Genomic DNA, 16,925 nt, shown 5'->3' with positions numbered 1-16,925 from the left:
ACCTCCCGTCCTCCATCCTCTCTTATATTGTGGCCTCCTGCCCTCCATCCCCTTTCATTTTGTGGCCTCTTTTTTTGCCCCCCCCCCCCCCACATATTGTGGCCTCCCTTCTCCCTCATATTGTGGCCTCCTGTTCTCCATCCTCCATCATATTGTGGCCTCCTGTCCCCCATCCTCCCTCATATTGTGTCCTCTGTCCTCCCTCCTCCCTTATATTGTGGCCTCCTCCATCATATTGTAGCCTTCTGTCCTCCACTCTCCCTCATATTGTGGCCTCCTGTCCTCCATTCTCCCTCATAGTTTGGCCTCTGTCTTCCATCCTCTCTTATATTGTGGCCCCACCTCCTCCATCATACTGAATCAGGGACGGTTGGGAGCTATGGCTTCAACCCTCGTCCCCAAAGTATTTTTGAATAAACAAATAATTCAGTCTAAGCAGATAAAATTGTTATTTTAGTCATGCAAATGATCATCAGAGGCTACTCCACTCTCCGGTAGCCAGTCAATGCCACCGACCATCCTGGTCTGCAAAGCTATAGATCAGCGTATGCACTGTAGCTCCGCCTTTGCAGCTATATAACCTCGGCTTTGGAGCTACTGCGTATGCCATACCAAAATACCATTTTATTGTACAGCGTGCTGTTCCCTTAAGGCAAGAAATTGTGGGACCTTAGAGTCATTTCCTGTTTGTTTACATCACAACAAGTAGTAGATGTGAGTTTATTTGTCTTACAGAGTGGATGAAATGATGAACTGCCTCTGTGTTATGATCACCATCATGTCTGCATTGATTCAGGTAATATAAAATAGTGTTAGGACATATGGAAAAGGATATGTAAACTGATATAGAGATCTCTATTTGTAACTTTTATGGGAAAGCATTTCCTTAGTTCTTAATTATGTATGATCTGGTGATTTTGTATGACCTGGCCATACCTTACTTTTGTTATCTGTATTTTGTATTGATGTGATGTAGTTTTGCATTTTTTTCTCTATGCAATCTAGGTCTCCATTTCCTCTGTCAAGACAATTCAGGTTCCTGAAAACTACAGGGGAACATTCCCTTGGTACTTAACTAAGGTAAGAAAATATCGCTACATGATATTATAAAGATCTTTTTTTTCTGTGCTCATATTCATCACTACTCAATGGACACCAATTATGAACTTTCTATATGGTCCATAAAGGATGAACAATACACTGCAGAGAGAAATGTGCAGTGTATTCTGAGATCCAATAAAGCAGACATTTGGATCATATAATCAAGCTACAAAATAAAGTAAAAAACATATGGCTATCAGCAGGGAAAAGGCCGGAAGGGCTGCAAGAGATATATCACTATTCAGCTTAGCCTAAAAGAAAATCTACCAATTATGAATGCATTATGAATCAATCATACCTTGAGAATGCTGTAGCTACACTGATGCAGGCACATATCATGTTTAATTGCTGAGCTGAGTGGTTTTGCTTAAAAAACTATTCTAAAATTCAGGACCATGGGAAAGCTAATTGCCTAAAATAAACATATTATACATGGAGCTTCCTGAACTATGCAGACAGAACTTATCAATCTGAGCTGTATCACTCATACACAGCAGCTGGCGGTGGTGCAGCGATTGATTATTTCTGCCTCTCAGTGATAACATAATGCTTACATCATTCTCTGGTGCAGTGCATAACTAATGAGAGAGGAGAAACACTGAGCCAGGCAATGGCCGGAGAGAGCTTCATTATCATATTTCTATAATTGTTTTTTCAGCAAACTCACTCTGCACTGGGATTAAACAAGATATGTGCCTGCATCAGTGTAACTACAGCATTCTCAATGTATGTTTGGTTCATAATAAATTAAATGCATTAACCCCTTAACGCTCTGCGCCATAGCTCTACGGCGCAGAGGTACAGGGAATGTATGAAGCGGGCTCACAGGCTGAGTCCTCTTCATAAAGAGGTGGCGGTTGTTGCATATTGCAGCAAACCCCCACCGCTAATAACCGCGGTCGGTGCACCGATCGCGGCTATTAACCCTTTGATTGCCACCGGCAAAGTCACCGGCGGCATTTAAAAGATGGCGGCGCGATTGGTTGCCATGGTAGCCTCGGGTCTTCGTTTGACCCGAGGCTTAATGGCTTCTGCAGATTCGTTACAATGAGCCAGTGGCTCATTGTAATGAATCATGTGCAAAAATTCCATATATTGCAATACAGAAGTATTGCAGTATATGGTAGGAACGATTTGACTATCTAGGGTTAATGTACCCTAGATGGTCTAAGAATTAGTGAAAAAAAAAGTTTAAAAAAAGTTTAAAAAATAAAAAAAATTAATAAAATATAAAAAAATTCAAATCATCCCCCTTTCACTAGAACTGATATAAAAAATAATAAACAGTAAAAATCACAGACACATTAGGTATCACCACGTCCCAAAATGCCCGATCTATCGAAATATAAAAACGGTTACGGCCGGTGGTGACCTCCGAGACGGGAAATGGCGCCCAAATGTCCGAAATGCGACTTTTACACCTTTTTACATCACATAAAAAATGGAATAAAAAATTATCAAAATGTCGCACAGACCTCAAAAAGGTAGCAATGCAAACGTCGGCTCATTTCGCAAAAAATGACACCTAACACAGCTCCGTGCGCCAAAGTATGAAAAAGTAATTAGCTTCAGATTATGGCAACATTTTTTTTTCTTTTTTGTACACATTCGTTTAATTTTTGATAATGTATTAAAACACAATAAAACCTGTATAAATTTGGTATCACCGCGATCGCACCGAACCAAAGAATAAAACTGAGGTGTTATTTGGAGCGCATAGTCAAAGTCGTAAAAACTGAGCCCACAGGAACGTGCGTTTTTTTTCAATTTTTCAACATTTGGAATTTTTTTCAGCTTCGCAGTACACGGCATGTTAAAATAAATAACATTACAGGAAAGTAAAATTTGTTACGCACAAAATAAGCCCTCACACAGGTCTGTACACGTAAAAATGAAAAAGTTATGGATTTTTGAAGGTGGAGAGCGAGAAATGAGGGAAAAAACCCTGCGTCCTTAAGGGGTTAAAGGGAACCTGTCACCACAATTTACCTACCTGAACTAACTGGTATGTTATGTAGAGCTATGCCGACACATGCTCCCCATCATTTTGTTTGATTTTCCAGCCGCTACCTTTCTGCCAAAACTGTTCTTTAAAAATATGCAAATTAAGCTGAAGTGTTTTGGGATTGTTAGCAGTGGTCCTCAAGAATCAGCTCCACGTATTCCTGAACACAGAAGTGAAGTAGCTGTAGGTAGAAGGATCATAGTAGATGCTGGGTGGTGGAAGTGAAGTATAGAGTGATGTTTTCACTGTGGAGCTGGATTCCTGAGGCACTTGGCTAATGACCCCCAAAAGGTTACTTTACCCTTTTTTGCATATTTCTAAAGAGCAGTTGCGCCACAGAAGGAGCAACTGAAAAATAAAAATGAAGATTTAGGTGACATGTGTCGGCACAACCCTACATAACATAGCACTTAGTTCCGGTAGGTAAATTATTCTGGCGGATTCACTTTAATATTATGGTAATGCTATACAGGCAGTCCCCTACTTAATGACACCCGACTTACAGACGACCCCTAGTTAAAGATGGACCCCTTTGCCCCCTGTGACCTCTGGTGAAGCTCTCTGGATGCTTTACTATAGTCCCAGGCTGCAATGACCAGCTGTAAGGTGTCTGTAATGAAGCTTTATTGATAATCTTTGGTCCCATTACAGCAAAAAAATATGAAATTTCAATTGTCACTGGGACAAAAAAAATTTTTTCTGGATCTACAATGATAAAATATACATACAGACTTACATACAAATTCAACTTAAGAAAAAACCTATGGAACCTATATTGTACGTAACCCGGAGACCTTCTGTACCAAGTCCCTGTCTGTACTGTATACTAAAGTCAAATACATCCCAATGACAGGTACTTTACTGATACAAGAATTAGTCAGACCCTTTAGTTCACTTTGAATGGAGACGCACAGCATTTTTTTTTCACCAGCCACAGCTCCACGTGAGGAGTCAGCATCCAGCAGCAGCAGTGCTGATTCAACAGCTCATGTGCGATAGGTCAGGGATTGGAAATTCACAAGTTCTTTGTAGCAGACAATTAGCATTGGAGCAAGGCAGTGACGCAGCAGAGGACATGTGCCACCAGAGCAACTTGACCTTCTGCAGAATTACTTTGGTGAGAGCGAGAAGCAGAGACACGTGCTAGACAACAAAAAATTACAAAGATTTTGCTTATCTTATTATGGTGATTAAATTGTAGGAAGCAGCACCTCAAGAGTTTTACCTTGGAGTGAAGGCTGCCCGCCATGTGCCGGAGATAATGGCACAGCTAGTTTTCACAAGAAAAGCTGTAATTTTCCATTTTATGGACTCTTCTGGTATACAGAATATGTTTATATAACAAAGCATATCACGTGTCTGTAACTTAAAGGAACATGACGGCTAAAGCTGTTAGACATTAAATGTGTATAAGCTAAATCTGCTGAATGTCTTCCAGAATTTCCCCTTACAGCAGATGCAACATGAGGCTTGAACAACTGTCTTTTATCTGCCTGATCCTTTTGCTGATCTTGGGCTTCTATCTGCATCCCTGCATCACCACTGACCATCTACTACTGAGCAGAGAAGGGGGCAGCAATGTGATATATGGGGCAACAATGTGAGCAGCAGTACCAAAAAAGGGGGGGACTACAAGTGGGGGGGCCACGAAAAATGGTGCATAAGTGGGAATAAGTGCATATGGGTTGGGGGATTCCACTGTCCAGTCTGTGAGGCAGAGGAGATGCTGAGGGTGCGTTCACATTTGTATGTTAAATTTTTTCAGATGACATATATATTACATATACCTCACACCACAACTCATCACTAACCAGATCTCCTGAAGCAGGGGCGTAACTACAGTGGTAGCAGCCATAGCAGCCGCAATGGGGCCCGCAGTGTCAAGCGGCCCCATCATTTGAGTTTGCACACTAAAGAGTGGAGGATGTGCACGATTATATACATATTATGCTGCACCTTGTACAGCATAATATGTATATAACATATGTGATGTATAGATGCTGTATCTGTCATGTGTATTTGCTGTATGTGTATACAGTGTATGATATCTGTATGTTTGTGTGTGTGTATAGATGCTGTATGTTTGAATATGGCACTGTATTTGTGTGTATATTCTCTATATGTGTGTGCTTGAGTGTTTAAAGAGTAATTGTAACTTGCAGGTGTTAGTATCCAAATATGTACCGTATATTCCGGTGTATAAGACGACTTTTGAAGACAGAAAAATCTTCTGTCTTCTCTGGGGTCGTCTTACACGCCGGTAATCCCGACCGCATGGCTGAGCCCTCTCCATAGCCGGTAAGTCTTTGCTGCATATTGCAGCAAAGGCTTACCGGTAACACCCGCGATCGGTGCTAGCAGCCTCAAAGAGATAGCGGCGCATGGGCCCTGTGACGTCATCGGGGACGATCCGTCTCCATGGTAGCTTCGGGTCTTCCGAAGACCCGAGGCTATTTCGTTTTAACCCCTTCACTACAATGTGCTGATAGCACATTTTAATGAATGAGGAAAATCCCCATATACTGCCATACTGTCGTCTATACACCAAGTCGTCTTATACGCCGGAATATACGGTATATTTTTTAAGTGGGAAGGGGGGCCCCATGGAGAAGCCTGCTGTGGGGCCCCGCTTCTCCTAGTTACGCCACTGTCCTGAAGTCTTATGCATCATGTCGATCAAAGAGAAGCAGGCATTCCGAGCTCCCCACCTTGACTTCAGTGTTTAACTCTCCGCCTCCTTGACGTCATATAACCAATTTACATCTTACTTCAAAGTTGATTTTCTAGATGATGCCCCCACACTGGACCATGAAAGAAACAAAAACTAGAAGGTATTACACAGATTGACAATATGCTGGTAGTGCTTTATTAGGCAAACTGCTGATGACAGGTTCCATTTAAGATCATGTATGCTACCAGTCTTCATTTACCTGAACACCCACAACCATTTGTATATTTAGGTGCAAGGTCTGATCTCCAAATCAATGTTTGATGGCTTCCACTAAGTGCAGCCATTGGCCAAGCATTGCCAAGTATCTGCTCACCAGAAATCTCAATCCATCATTCACAGTTCAGTTTTAAGTAATGTAAACTTTCCAAATGTTTATTTATAAACTCTGATCTGTTTATTTATAAACTCTGATCTGTGTCACTAATTTGGGAACAGGATTCCCCTCCGTTAAATCTATTTGGAACCATTGTAAAATATCTAAATATATGTTAATGTCAAACACTTGGGGACGTGTTGTGTTCTTAGTTCCTGGATTCCTGCTGGTGATCTTGTCTGTTCTTTGCCAAATATTTTCTTTCAAATAACCTTACAGTAAATTCCCTTTTAGATAGACCTAGGAGCAGATGGCGGGTATATTGCAGCGCTGGCTGGAAATGATGAAGGCATATTTGAGCTGGATCCAGACTCAGGATTTTTATGTGCTCTCAAGCCCTTTGATCGGGAAAACAAGGACTCATACATTGTCACGGTATACAATCCAAGCTATATATAATTACTGCATGTACGGTATTTGAAAACTCAACTATAGATTCACAAGTACTGTCTACACAAACAATATTATTGGAACCTATTACAGTATGATATATTTTTGTACCTTAGGAACCGTATTATAATACATTATATTCTTGTAGCAAAGCAGACAGTATGATAGAAGTTATATTTTTGCACATTGTGGTGAATGTCGTAGTCAGTATATACTTATACACACAGATTACTCAGCGCCTACCAAATCAGTCCCTGTCCCCAATGGGGCTCACAATCTAATCAACCTACAAGTATGTTTTAGAGTGTGGGTGTAAATCGAGGACCTGCAGGAAATGCATGCAAACACAGAATATTATAGTCCATTAGAGACAGCCTTATAATAATTATATTCTTGTACATAAGGCTGTATTTTACTAATATTATTTTTGTCCATGGCTGATAGTATTATAGCAGTTATTGTACTTATATTTTTGTACATAGTTATGTTCTCGTAGATAGGAGGCAGTATTATAGCTGTTATATTATTGTACATAGGGACAGTATTCTAGTAGTTATGTTATTGGACATAGGGGGCAGTATTATAGTAGTTATATTCTTGTACATAGGGGCAGTATTATAGTAGTTATATTTCATTCTTGTACTATTTGGGTAGCATGATAGTATTTATATTATTGTACACAGGGGACAGTATTATATTAGCTACCTTATATTATTGCATATAGGGTCAGTATTATAGTAGTTATATTCTTTTACATAGGAGCAGTAATTATAGCAGTTAAATTCTTGTACATGTGGGCAGTATTACAGTAGTTATATTCTTTGTACATAGGGGGCAGTATTATAGTAGTTATATTCTTGTACATAGGGAAGTATTATAGTAGCTATATTCTTGTACATAGAGAGAAGTATTATAGTTGTTATATTACTGTATATGAGGGGCAGTATTATAGTAGATATATTCTTGTACATAGATAGTATTATAGTAGTTATATTCTTGTACTTAGGGGCAGTATTATAGTAGTAATATTCTTGTACATAGGGGCAGTATTATAGTAGTTATTTTCTTGTACATAGGGGGCAGTATTATAGTAGTTATATTGTTGTACATAGGGCAGTATTATAGTAGTTATATTTCTCTACATAGGGGACAGTATTATAGTAGTTATATTCTTGTACATATGGCAGTATTATAGTAGATATATTCTTGCACTTAGGGGCAGTATTATAGTAGTTATATTTCTGTACATTGTGGGTAGTATTATAGTAGTTATATTCTTGTACATATGGCAGTATTATAGTAGTTATATTCTTGTACATAGGAGCAGTATTACAGTAGCTATATTCTTGTACTTAGGGGCAGTATTATAGTAGTTGTGTTCTTGTACACAATAGCAGTATTATGTAGTTATTTTCCTTTTCACGGGGAGCACAAGTAATATTTTTGTACATATTAGCTCTATGCACAACTCTGCAGATGGTGACAATGAGCTAGCTGTAAAAACAGCAGCTAGATCATGGATGCCATTGTGCATGTCTGAGCCAGATGGCAGTACCACAAAAAGTAGGGAACGTTCTGCCCGGATTTGTGACGTGTCCGCTCAGCTCCCTATTGATAGAGGAGGGGTGAATGTTGCTTCTCCACCCCGGCTTGCATCTTACGGTGCATGTCTGCTCACACAGATGTGGGCACGGAGCCTTGGTCATTCTCTTATCAATGGGGGCAGTATTAAAGGAAACCTACCATTTGATTTCATGCATTATGAAGCAAACATACCTTGAGAATGCTGTAGTTACACTGATGCAGGATCATATCTTGGTTAATCCCTGAGCTGAGTGGTTTTGCTAAAAAAAAAATTATAACATTCAGGACCTTGGGAAAGCTGGGTCAGCATGGCTGCCCCGATCAACACAATACACAAGGGAGCTTGGAATTACAAATGGAGGTTAGTCAAGCATGACTAATCAATCTGAGCTGGATCACTCATACACAGCAGCTGAGGGAAGGTGCAGCAATTGATTATTCTGTCTGGCAGGGAGAAAAGTGATTGCATCATCATCTCCTGCAGAGAAAAACTCACAGGCTAGGAGAAGCATGGAACCAAGCGCTGAAGGAGCCATAGAAGGGGCAGAGCTTCATTATCATAATGTTATATCTGTTTTATCAGCAAAACCACTCGGCACAGGGATTAACCAAGATATGATCCTGCATCAATGTAGCTACAGCATTCTCAAGGTATGTTTGCTTCATAATGCATCAAATCAAATGGTAGGTTTCCTTTAAAGAAAGAATTTTCTTTTACAAAGGGAAAAGTATTATAGTACCTATGGTCATGTACACGGTGGCAATATTATTAAAGTTATATTCTTCTACACATGAGGCATCATAATAGCAGTTATTTTTTGCACATAAGAGTATTATTATATTGCTTATATTTTTCTGTATAGAGTGTAGTTTTATTTGATAGTTTTTTTTTTTTATAAATGCAGATCATTGATAATATATTCTATTCCTACAGCTTACTGGAGAGTATAGGACGGTGACAGTAAATATTCAGATTACAGATGAAAATGACAACATGCCTATTTTTATATCAAGTACAATGCTTGGGATTGTCAACAGGGGAAGCAGAGCAGGTAATATGGAACTTCAATGCCTGGGTGTTCTCCGTATTTCCTTAGTAACGGCAATTCCAAGTTTAAATTTTGGATCACGGTTTGCTAATTTTATAGAATAATTGTTGAATACACATCACTCCTTATATGGAATGGGTTAAGGTATGGTGTGCAAGCTAGGGAACCACCCCCAATTGTATTCAGAAAACAAATGCTTGGCACTCAAAATAAGATTTTTACATTTGTTGTTTAAATACATTTTTTTAAGTTCTTTGTCCTTTCCCTGGCAGCTGTGCCGTATTCTCGTAGACGCTACACAACATGATATCACTTTTTTGGATTGAGTTAAACAATATATGTGTGAAGTATTGCTCAATGTAAGAATATTGTATAAGAAATCTTATTTTGAGTGAAAGGGATTTGTTTTCTGAATTGTGTAGAATAAAACCCAATGTGGTGAAAAAATCTATAATTTTTGAATTGCCATTTTCCAAGTGGCATAACACATTTAATTTTGGTCTATATAGCTGGTTGAGAGCTAGTTTTTTGCAGGACATGTTGTACTTTACAACAGTCCTATTTTCATATATATACCTTTTTTATCACTTTCTATTGCATTTTATGTGGGACAAGATGGGATAAACATTTTTTTATGCTGTTCATTGTGTAGGTTCAATAATTATTTTGTTTTGCTGTATGGGTTATTACGAACATGGCGATGCCTTATATGTGGAGTTTATATGGTGATTTTCACTTTTTTATGATATATGTAATGTTAAATGTAACAGGGCTTTTTTTATTAGTTTTTAAGTTATTATTTTTTTAAAAAAAACATTTTTTTTTAAATGTCCCACTATAGGACATGGGCTTGTTCATTATAATACCCTGCAATACTGAGGTATTGCAGGGCATTATCACTGTCAGCCCCTCCAATTCAGGGGGCGCTGATCAGGTAGGGAATCTCTCTGCAGGTGTTTAAATGCTGCAGTCATGTTGATCGTGGCATTTAAAGGATTAACACTAGAGATGAGCGAACATGCTCGTCCGAGCTTGATGCTCGGTCGAGCATTAGCGTACTCGAAACTGCTCGTTGCTCGGACGAATACTTCGCCCGCTCGAGAAAATGGCATCTCCCGCCGTTTTGCTTTTTGGCGGCCAGAAACAGAGCCAATCACAAGCCAGGAGACTCTGCACTCCACCCAGCATGACGTGGTACCCTTACACGTCGATAGCAGTGGTTGGCTGGCCAGATCAGGTGACCCTGGGATAGACTAGCCGCTGCCCGCGCTGCTCGGATCATTCTGTGTCTGGATGCCGCTAGGGAGAGAGCTGCTGCTGGTCAGGGAAAGCGTTAGGGTGTTCCATTAGCTTACTGTTAGGCAGGAGTGATTCTCCAAGAACCCAACAGCCCTTTTTAGGGCTACAATAACGTTATACTTTTTTTTTTTTTTATTTGCAGCTAGTACCATATTGTGGGGAATTTGCAGGGGGACTTGCTACCGTTGTGTTTAGCTCTTAGTGACACACATATCCACCTCAAACACCAAAGTGGGAAAATTTATTAGGGGTTTGATTTCATTTAGGCACAGTCTGCCATTTACTTTTTATTTTACGTTTATTTTTTTAATAACTCAGTGTCATCTCATCTTGCATAGTAGTGTGCTTTCATACTTGGCTAGAAAATAGCCATAGGAGAATCCAAACGGCTTACTTACGCCTACAGTAGCGTTATATATATTTGATTTCTGGTTGATCTGCTGGTGGCTGTACTTGCTGCAGTGCATCTACTAGCAAATTGTGAGCAATTTGTAGTGAGACTTGCGACCGCTGTGTTTTGCGCTTAGTGACGCACATATCCATTGCAAAGACCGAAGTGGGAAAATTTATTAGGGGTTGGATTTCAATTAGGCACAGTCTGCCATTTACTTTTTTATTTTACGTTTATTTTGTTTAATAACTCAGCGTCATCTCATCTGGCATAGTAGTGTGCTTTCATACTTGGCTAGAAAATAGCCATAGGAGAATCCAAACGGCTTACTTACGCCTACAGTAGCGTTATATATATTTGATTTCTGGTTGATCTGCTGGTGGCTGTACTTGCTGCAGTGCATCTACTAGCAAATTGTGAGCAATTTGTAGTGAGACTTGCGACCGCTGTGTTTTGCGCTTAGTGACGCACATATCCATTGCAAAGACCGAAGTGGGAAAATTTATTAGGGGTTGGATTTCAATTAGGCACAGTCTGCCATTTCCTTTTTTATTTTACGTTTATTTTGTTTAATAACTCAGCGTCATCTCATCTGGCATAGTAGTGTGCTTTCATACTTGGCTAGAAAATAGCCATAGGAGAATCCAAACGGCTTACTTACGCCTACAGTAGCGTTATATATATTTGATTTCTGGTTGATCTGCTGGTGGCTGTACTTGCTGCAGTGCATCTACTAGCAAATTGTGAGCAATTTGTAGTGAGACTTGCGACCGCTGTGTTTTGCGCTTAGTGACGCACATATCCATTGCAAAGACCGAAGTGGGAAAATTTATTAGGGGTTGGATTTCAATTAGGCACAGTCTGCCATTTCCTTTTTTATTTTACGTTTATTTTGTTTAATAACTCAGCGTCATCTCATCTGGCATAGTAGTGTGCTTTCATACTTGGCTAGAAAATAGCCATAGCAATAGGATAGCATCGTTTGGTTTTAAAAACTAAAAAACACAAAAAAAAACAAAAAAACACAAAAAAAAGTTAAAAAAAAATTAAAGTTATAACTCTCATTTTAAAAATGTTTAACCCGAGGGCTAGGGGTAGAGGACGAGGGCGGGGACGTGGGCGTCCAACTACTGCAGGGGTCAGAGGCCGTGGTCCTGGGCGGGGTGAGACACCACCTGCTTATGAGGGAGCAGGGGAACGCCGCAGAGCTACACTCCCTAGGTTCATGTCTCAAGTTACTGGGAGAGCACTGTTGAGGCCAGAACAGTGCGAACAGGTGATGTCGTGGATTGCCGACAATGCTTCGAGCAATTTGTCCACCAGTCAGTCTTCCACGCAGTCCACCCATGTCACCGAAATCGGCACTCCTCCAGCTCCTGCACCTCAGCCTCCTCCCCCCCAGTCTGCCCCCTCCAAGGAAAATTTGGCATTTGAACCGGCATACTCTGAGGAACTGTTTTCTGGACCCTTCCCACAGTCACAAACCACTTGTCCGGTTGCTGCTGAGCAATTTTCCGATGCCCAGATTTTCCACCAGTCGCAGTCTGTGGGTGATGATGACCTTTTTGACGTAGTGGAAGAAGTGTCTAAAGAGGTGTCCGACGATGAGGAGACACGGTTGTCAGACAGTGGGGAAGTTGTTGTCAGGGCAGGAAGTCCGAGGGGGGAGCAGACTGAGGGATCGGAGGATGATGAGGTGACAGACCCAAGCTGGGTTGATAGGCCGGGTGAACACAGTGCTTCTGAGACAGAGGAGAGTCCTCGACCAGAACAGGTTGGAAGAGGCAGTGGTGGGGCCAGACGGAGAGGCAGGGCCAGAGCTGGTGCATCAGCGCCAAATGTGTCAACTAGTGAAGCTCCCGTGGCGAGGGCTCCTGCGGCGAGGGCTAGATTTTCAGAAGTCTGGAGGTTCTTTAAAGGAAACACCGGATGACCGACGGACTGTGGTGTGCAACATTTGCCAAACCAGGATCAGCAGGGGTTCCACCACTACTAGCTTAACTACCACCAGTATGCGCAGGCATATGAATGCTAAACACCCCACTCAGTGGCAACAAGCCCGTTCACCTCCAGCCGTGCACACCACTGCTCCTTCCCCTGTGTCAGCTGATAGTCAGCCCCCTGCCCAGGACCCTGCCACAAAAACCCCATCGTCGCCTCCACGATCCTCCACAGCATCCACCAGCGTTCAGCTCTCCATACCCCAGACGCTGGAGCGGAAACGCAAATATAGTGCAACCCACCCGCACGCCCAAGCCCTTAATGTCCACATCTCCAGATTGCTTAGCCTGGAGATGCTGCCCTATAGGCTAGTAGAGACCGAGGCCTTTCACAACCTCATGGCGGCGGCCGCCCCTCGGTATTCGGTCCCCAGCCGCCACTACTTTTCCCGATGTGCCGTCCCAGCCCTGCACCAGCACGTGTCAGACAACATCATCCGTGCCCTGACCAACGCCGTTTCTGACAAGGTCCACCTGACCACGGACACATGGACGAGTGCTGCCGGGCAGGGCCACTATATATCGCTGACGGCACATTGGGTTAACTTGGTGGAGGCTGGGACCGAGTCTGACCCTGCGGCTGGTCATATACTGCCGACGCCGAGGATTGCGGGGCCTACCTCGGTCCAGGTGTTTCAGGCCTACTATGCCTCCTCCTCCTCCCACCCCTCCTCCACCTCCTCCTCCTCCGAATTACCATCTGTGGGCATGGCGCCATCAGTCGGTAGCTCTAGGCACAGCAGCAGTGCCGTCGCTAAGCGACAGCAGGCGGTGCTCAAACTGCTGAGCCTAGGCGATAAAAGGCACACCGCCCAAGAGCTATTACAGGGCATCACGGCGCAGACTGATCTGTGGCTGGCACCGCTGAACCTGAAGCCAGGCATGGTTGTGTGTGACAACGGCCGTAACCTGGTGGCGGCTCTGCAACTCGGCAGACTGACACATGTGCCATGCCTGGCCCATGTGTTAAATCTGATAGTTCAGCGTTTCCTTAAGACATACCCCAATCTGTCTGATTTGCTCACGAAGGTGCGCCGCATCTGTGCGCATTTCAGGAAGTCCAGCACAGATGCTGCCACTCTCAGGGCAGCGCAGCGCCGCCTCCAACTGCCCGCTCACCGACTGTTGTGCGACGTGCCCACGAGGTGGAATTCAACACTGACCATGTTATCCAGAGTTTACCAGCAGCGCCGAGCGATTGTAGACTGCCAGATGTCAACTTCCACCAGAACTGGTAGTCAGGTCAGTCAGCTTCCTCAAGTCTACAATGAGGAGTGGACGTGGATGTCTGATATCTGTCAGGTGCTGAGTAACTTTGAGGAGTCAACACAGATGGTCAGTGGCGATGCCGCCATCATCAGCCTCACCATCCCGCTGCTTGGCCTGTTGAAAAACTCTCTGATCAGCATGAAGTCGGAAGCTTTGCGCTCGTCACAAGAGACGGGGGGAAGAAGATTCCCTTGTTGATAGCCAAAGCACCCTTAGGTCTGTTTCTCAGCGCATATCGGAGGAGGTGGAGGTGGAGGAGGATGAGGAGGAAGAGGAGGAGAATGTTGGCGAGACACAAGAGGGGACCATTGTTGAGTCCTTCACTGTTCAGCGTGTATGGGCAGAAGAAGAGGAGTTGGAGGAGGAGGAAATGGACAGTCAGGCCAGTGAGGGGAGTGAATTCTTACGCGTTGGTACTCTGGCGCATATGGCAGATTTCATGCTAGGCTGCCTATCCCGTGACCCTCGCGTTCAAAGAATTTATTCCAGCACCGATTACTGGGTGTTCACTCTCCTGGACCCACGGTACAAGCAAAATCTTTCCACTCTCATCCCTGGAGAGGAAAGGAGTGTGAGAATGCATGAATACCAGCAGGCCCTGGTTCACAAGCTGAAACAGTATTTCCCTTCTGACAGCGCTAGCGGCAGAGTGCGTAGTTCTGCGGGACAAGTAGCGAGGGAGAGTAGGCGAGCAGGCAGCTTGTCCAGCACTGGCAAGGGTACGCTTTACAAGGCTTTTGCCAGCTTTATGTCACCCCAGCAAGACATTGTCACCTGTCCCCAGTCTCGGCAGAGTAGGGCTGATCTTTACAGAAAGATGGTGAGGGAGTACGTAGCTGACCATACCATCGTCCTAAATGATCACACAGCTCCCTACAACTACTGGGTTTCAAAGCTGGACATGTGGCACGAACTGGCGCTGTACGCCTTGGAGGTTCTTGCCTGCCCTGCCGCTAGCGTCTTGTCCGAGCGGGTTTTCAGTGCAGCTGGTGGCATCATCACCGATAAGCGTACACGCCTGTCGACTGACAGCGCTGACAGGCTGACGCTTATTAAGATGAATAAAGCCTGGATTTCTCATAATTTCTAATCTCCACCAGGTGAAGGAAGCTCAACCTGAATAATTTATCCACTCCTCCTCCTCCTCATTTTCCTCCTTCTCCTCCTCTTTGTACAGTAAAGCAGAGGAAACTGGCTATTTTTTGACAGGGCCCACTGGCTCTAGCTATATAACTTTATGCATTTAATTTTTCTGGAGGGCCACCTACCCGGTCCTCTGTTTTAAACAATTTTTGGGAGTGCCACATACAGGCACTCAATCTATTCAATTTTTCTGGAGGGCCACCTACCTGCTCCTCTGGTTTGAAAACTTTTTTGGACTGCCACATACAGGCACTCAATCTATTCCATTTTACTGGAGGGCCACCTACCTGCTCCTCTGGTTTGAAAAGTTTTTTGGACTGCCACATACAGGCACTCAATCTATTCAATTTTTCTGGAGGGCCACCTACCCGCTCCTCTGGTTTGAAAACTTTTTTGGACTGCCACATACAGGCACTCAATCTATTCCATTTTACTGGAGGGCCACCTACCTGCTCCTCTGGTTTGAAAAGTTTTTTGGACTGCCACATACAGGCACTCAATCTATTTCATTTTTCTGGAGGGCCACCTACCTGCTCCTCTGGTTTGAAAACTTTTTTGGACTGCCACATACAGGCACTATCCAAATTAAATTGTCTCCATAGCAGCCTCCACACGTTGTCTCCATTGCTACCTCCAAAAGTCGTCCATATAGCTGCCTCCATACATCGTCCGTTATCAAACGAGGTGTGTCAGGCAGAAATTTGGGTTGTTTTCATGGATTCCACATCAAAGTTGTTAACTTTGTCGCCACCCTGCTGTGTTATCCACAAAATATACTGGCAAACTTTTATCATTTACCAATATTATTTCAGCGCTTCTTGCGCATCTGTTTACATTCCCCTCACCCGGCATATCCTAAACTTATAAGAACGCTACTACACTTGATCTTATACAAAAGGTTCTTAGAAGTGCTGTTTGGGGAGTAGCCTAGAGACAGGGGCTTGGATTGGCGAAAGCTCGCCTGGCAGCGGAGCGCCAGCTCCATGCGCATCATGCGCTTCTTGCGCATCTGTTTACATTCCCCTCACCCGCCATATCCCAAACTTATAAGAACGCTACTACACTTAACTTGGTGCAGGCTGGGACCGAGTCTGACCCTGGGGCTGGTCATATACTGCCGACGCAGAGAATTGCGGGGCCTACCTCGGTCCAGGTCTCAAAGGTCTAGTATACCTCCTCCTCCTCCCACCCCTCCTCCACCTCCTCCGAATTACCATCCGTGGGCATGGCGCCATCAGTCGGTAGCTCTAGGCACAGCAGCAGTGCCGTCGCTAAGCGACAGCAGGCGGTGCTCAAACTGCTGAGCCTAGGCGATAAAAGGCACACCGCCCAAGAGCTATTACAGGGCATTCCACATCAAACTTGTTAACTTTGTCGCCACCCTGCTGTGTAATCCACAAAATATACTTGCAAACTTTTATCATGTACCGATATTATTTGAGCGCTTCTTGCTCACCTCCTTTGGTTCCTCTCTGCCACCCATTGGTTTGAAGCCTGAGTCCATTTAGAGTATGTCGCCATGCCACTCTCTAGCCTGCCGCTGCCTCTGCATGCCGTCCCCTATAGTGTCAGGGTCAATTATTGGATGTT

The 16,925-nt window shown here is 43.4% G+C and overlaps 1 protein-coding gene across 1 annotated transcript in view; it reads left to right on the top strand.

Annotated features, from left to right (window-relative positions):
* The first annotated feature begins 738 nt into the window (after window positions 1-738).
* The window catches only part of CDH16 (cadherin 16), a 148,452-nt gene continuing 132,265 nt past the window's right edge, over window positions 739-16,925 (top strand). Inside the window, exons 1-4 of the mRNA XM_072114241.1 lie at window positions 739-796; window positions 1,006-1,080; window positions 6,445-6,585; window positions 9,119-9,236. Coding sequence (XP_071970342.1) covers window positions 746-796; window positions 1,006-1,080; window positions 6,445-6,585; window positions 9,119-9,236 — 385 coding nt within the window. The 5' untranslated portion in view covers window positions 739-745. The remainder of the gene's footprint in view (window positions 797-1,005; window positions 1,081-6,444; window positions 6,586-9,118; window positions 9,237-16,925) is intronic.

Source organism: Engystomops pustulosus, chromosome 7 (genome assembly GCF_040894005.1).
Source record: "Engystomops pustulosus chromosome 7, aEngPut4.maternal, whole genome shotgun sequence".
NCBI classification, from domain to species: domain Eukaryota; kingdom Metazoa; phylum Chordata; class Amphibia; order Anura; family Leptodactylidae; genus Engystomops; species Engystomops pustulosus.
The sequence above is the reverse complement of the archived record's forward strand: the minus strand, read 5'-3'. Positions and strand labels throughout refer to the sequence as shown.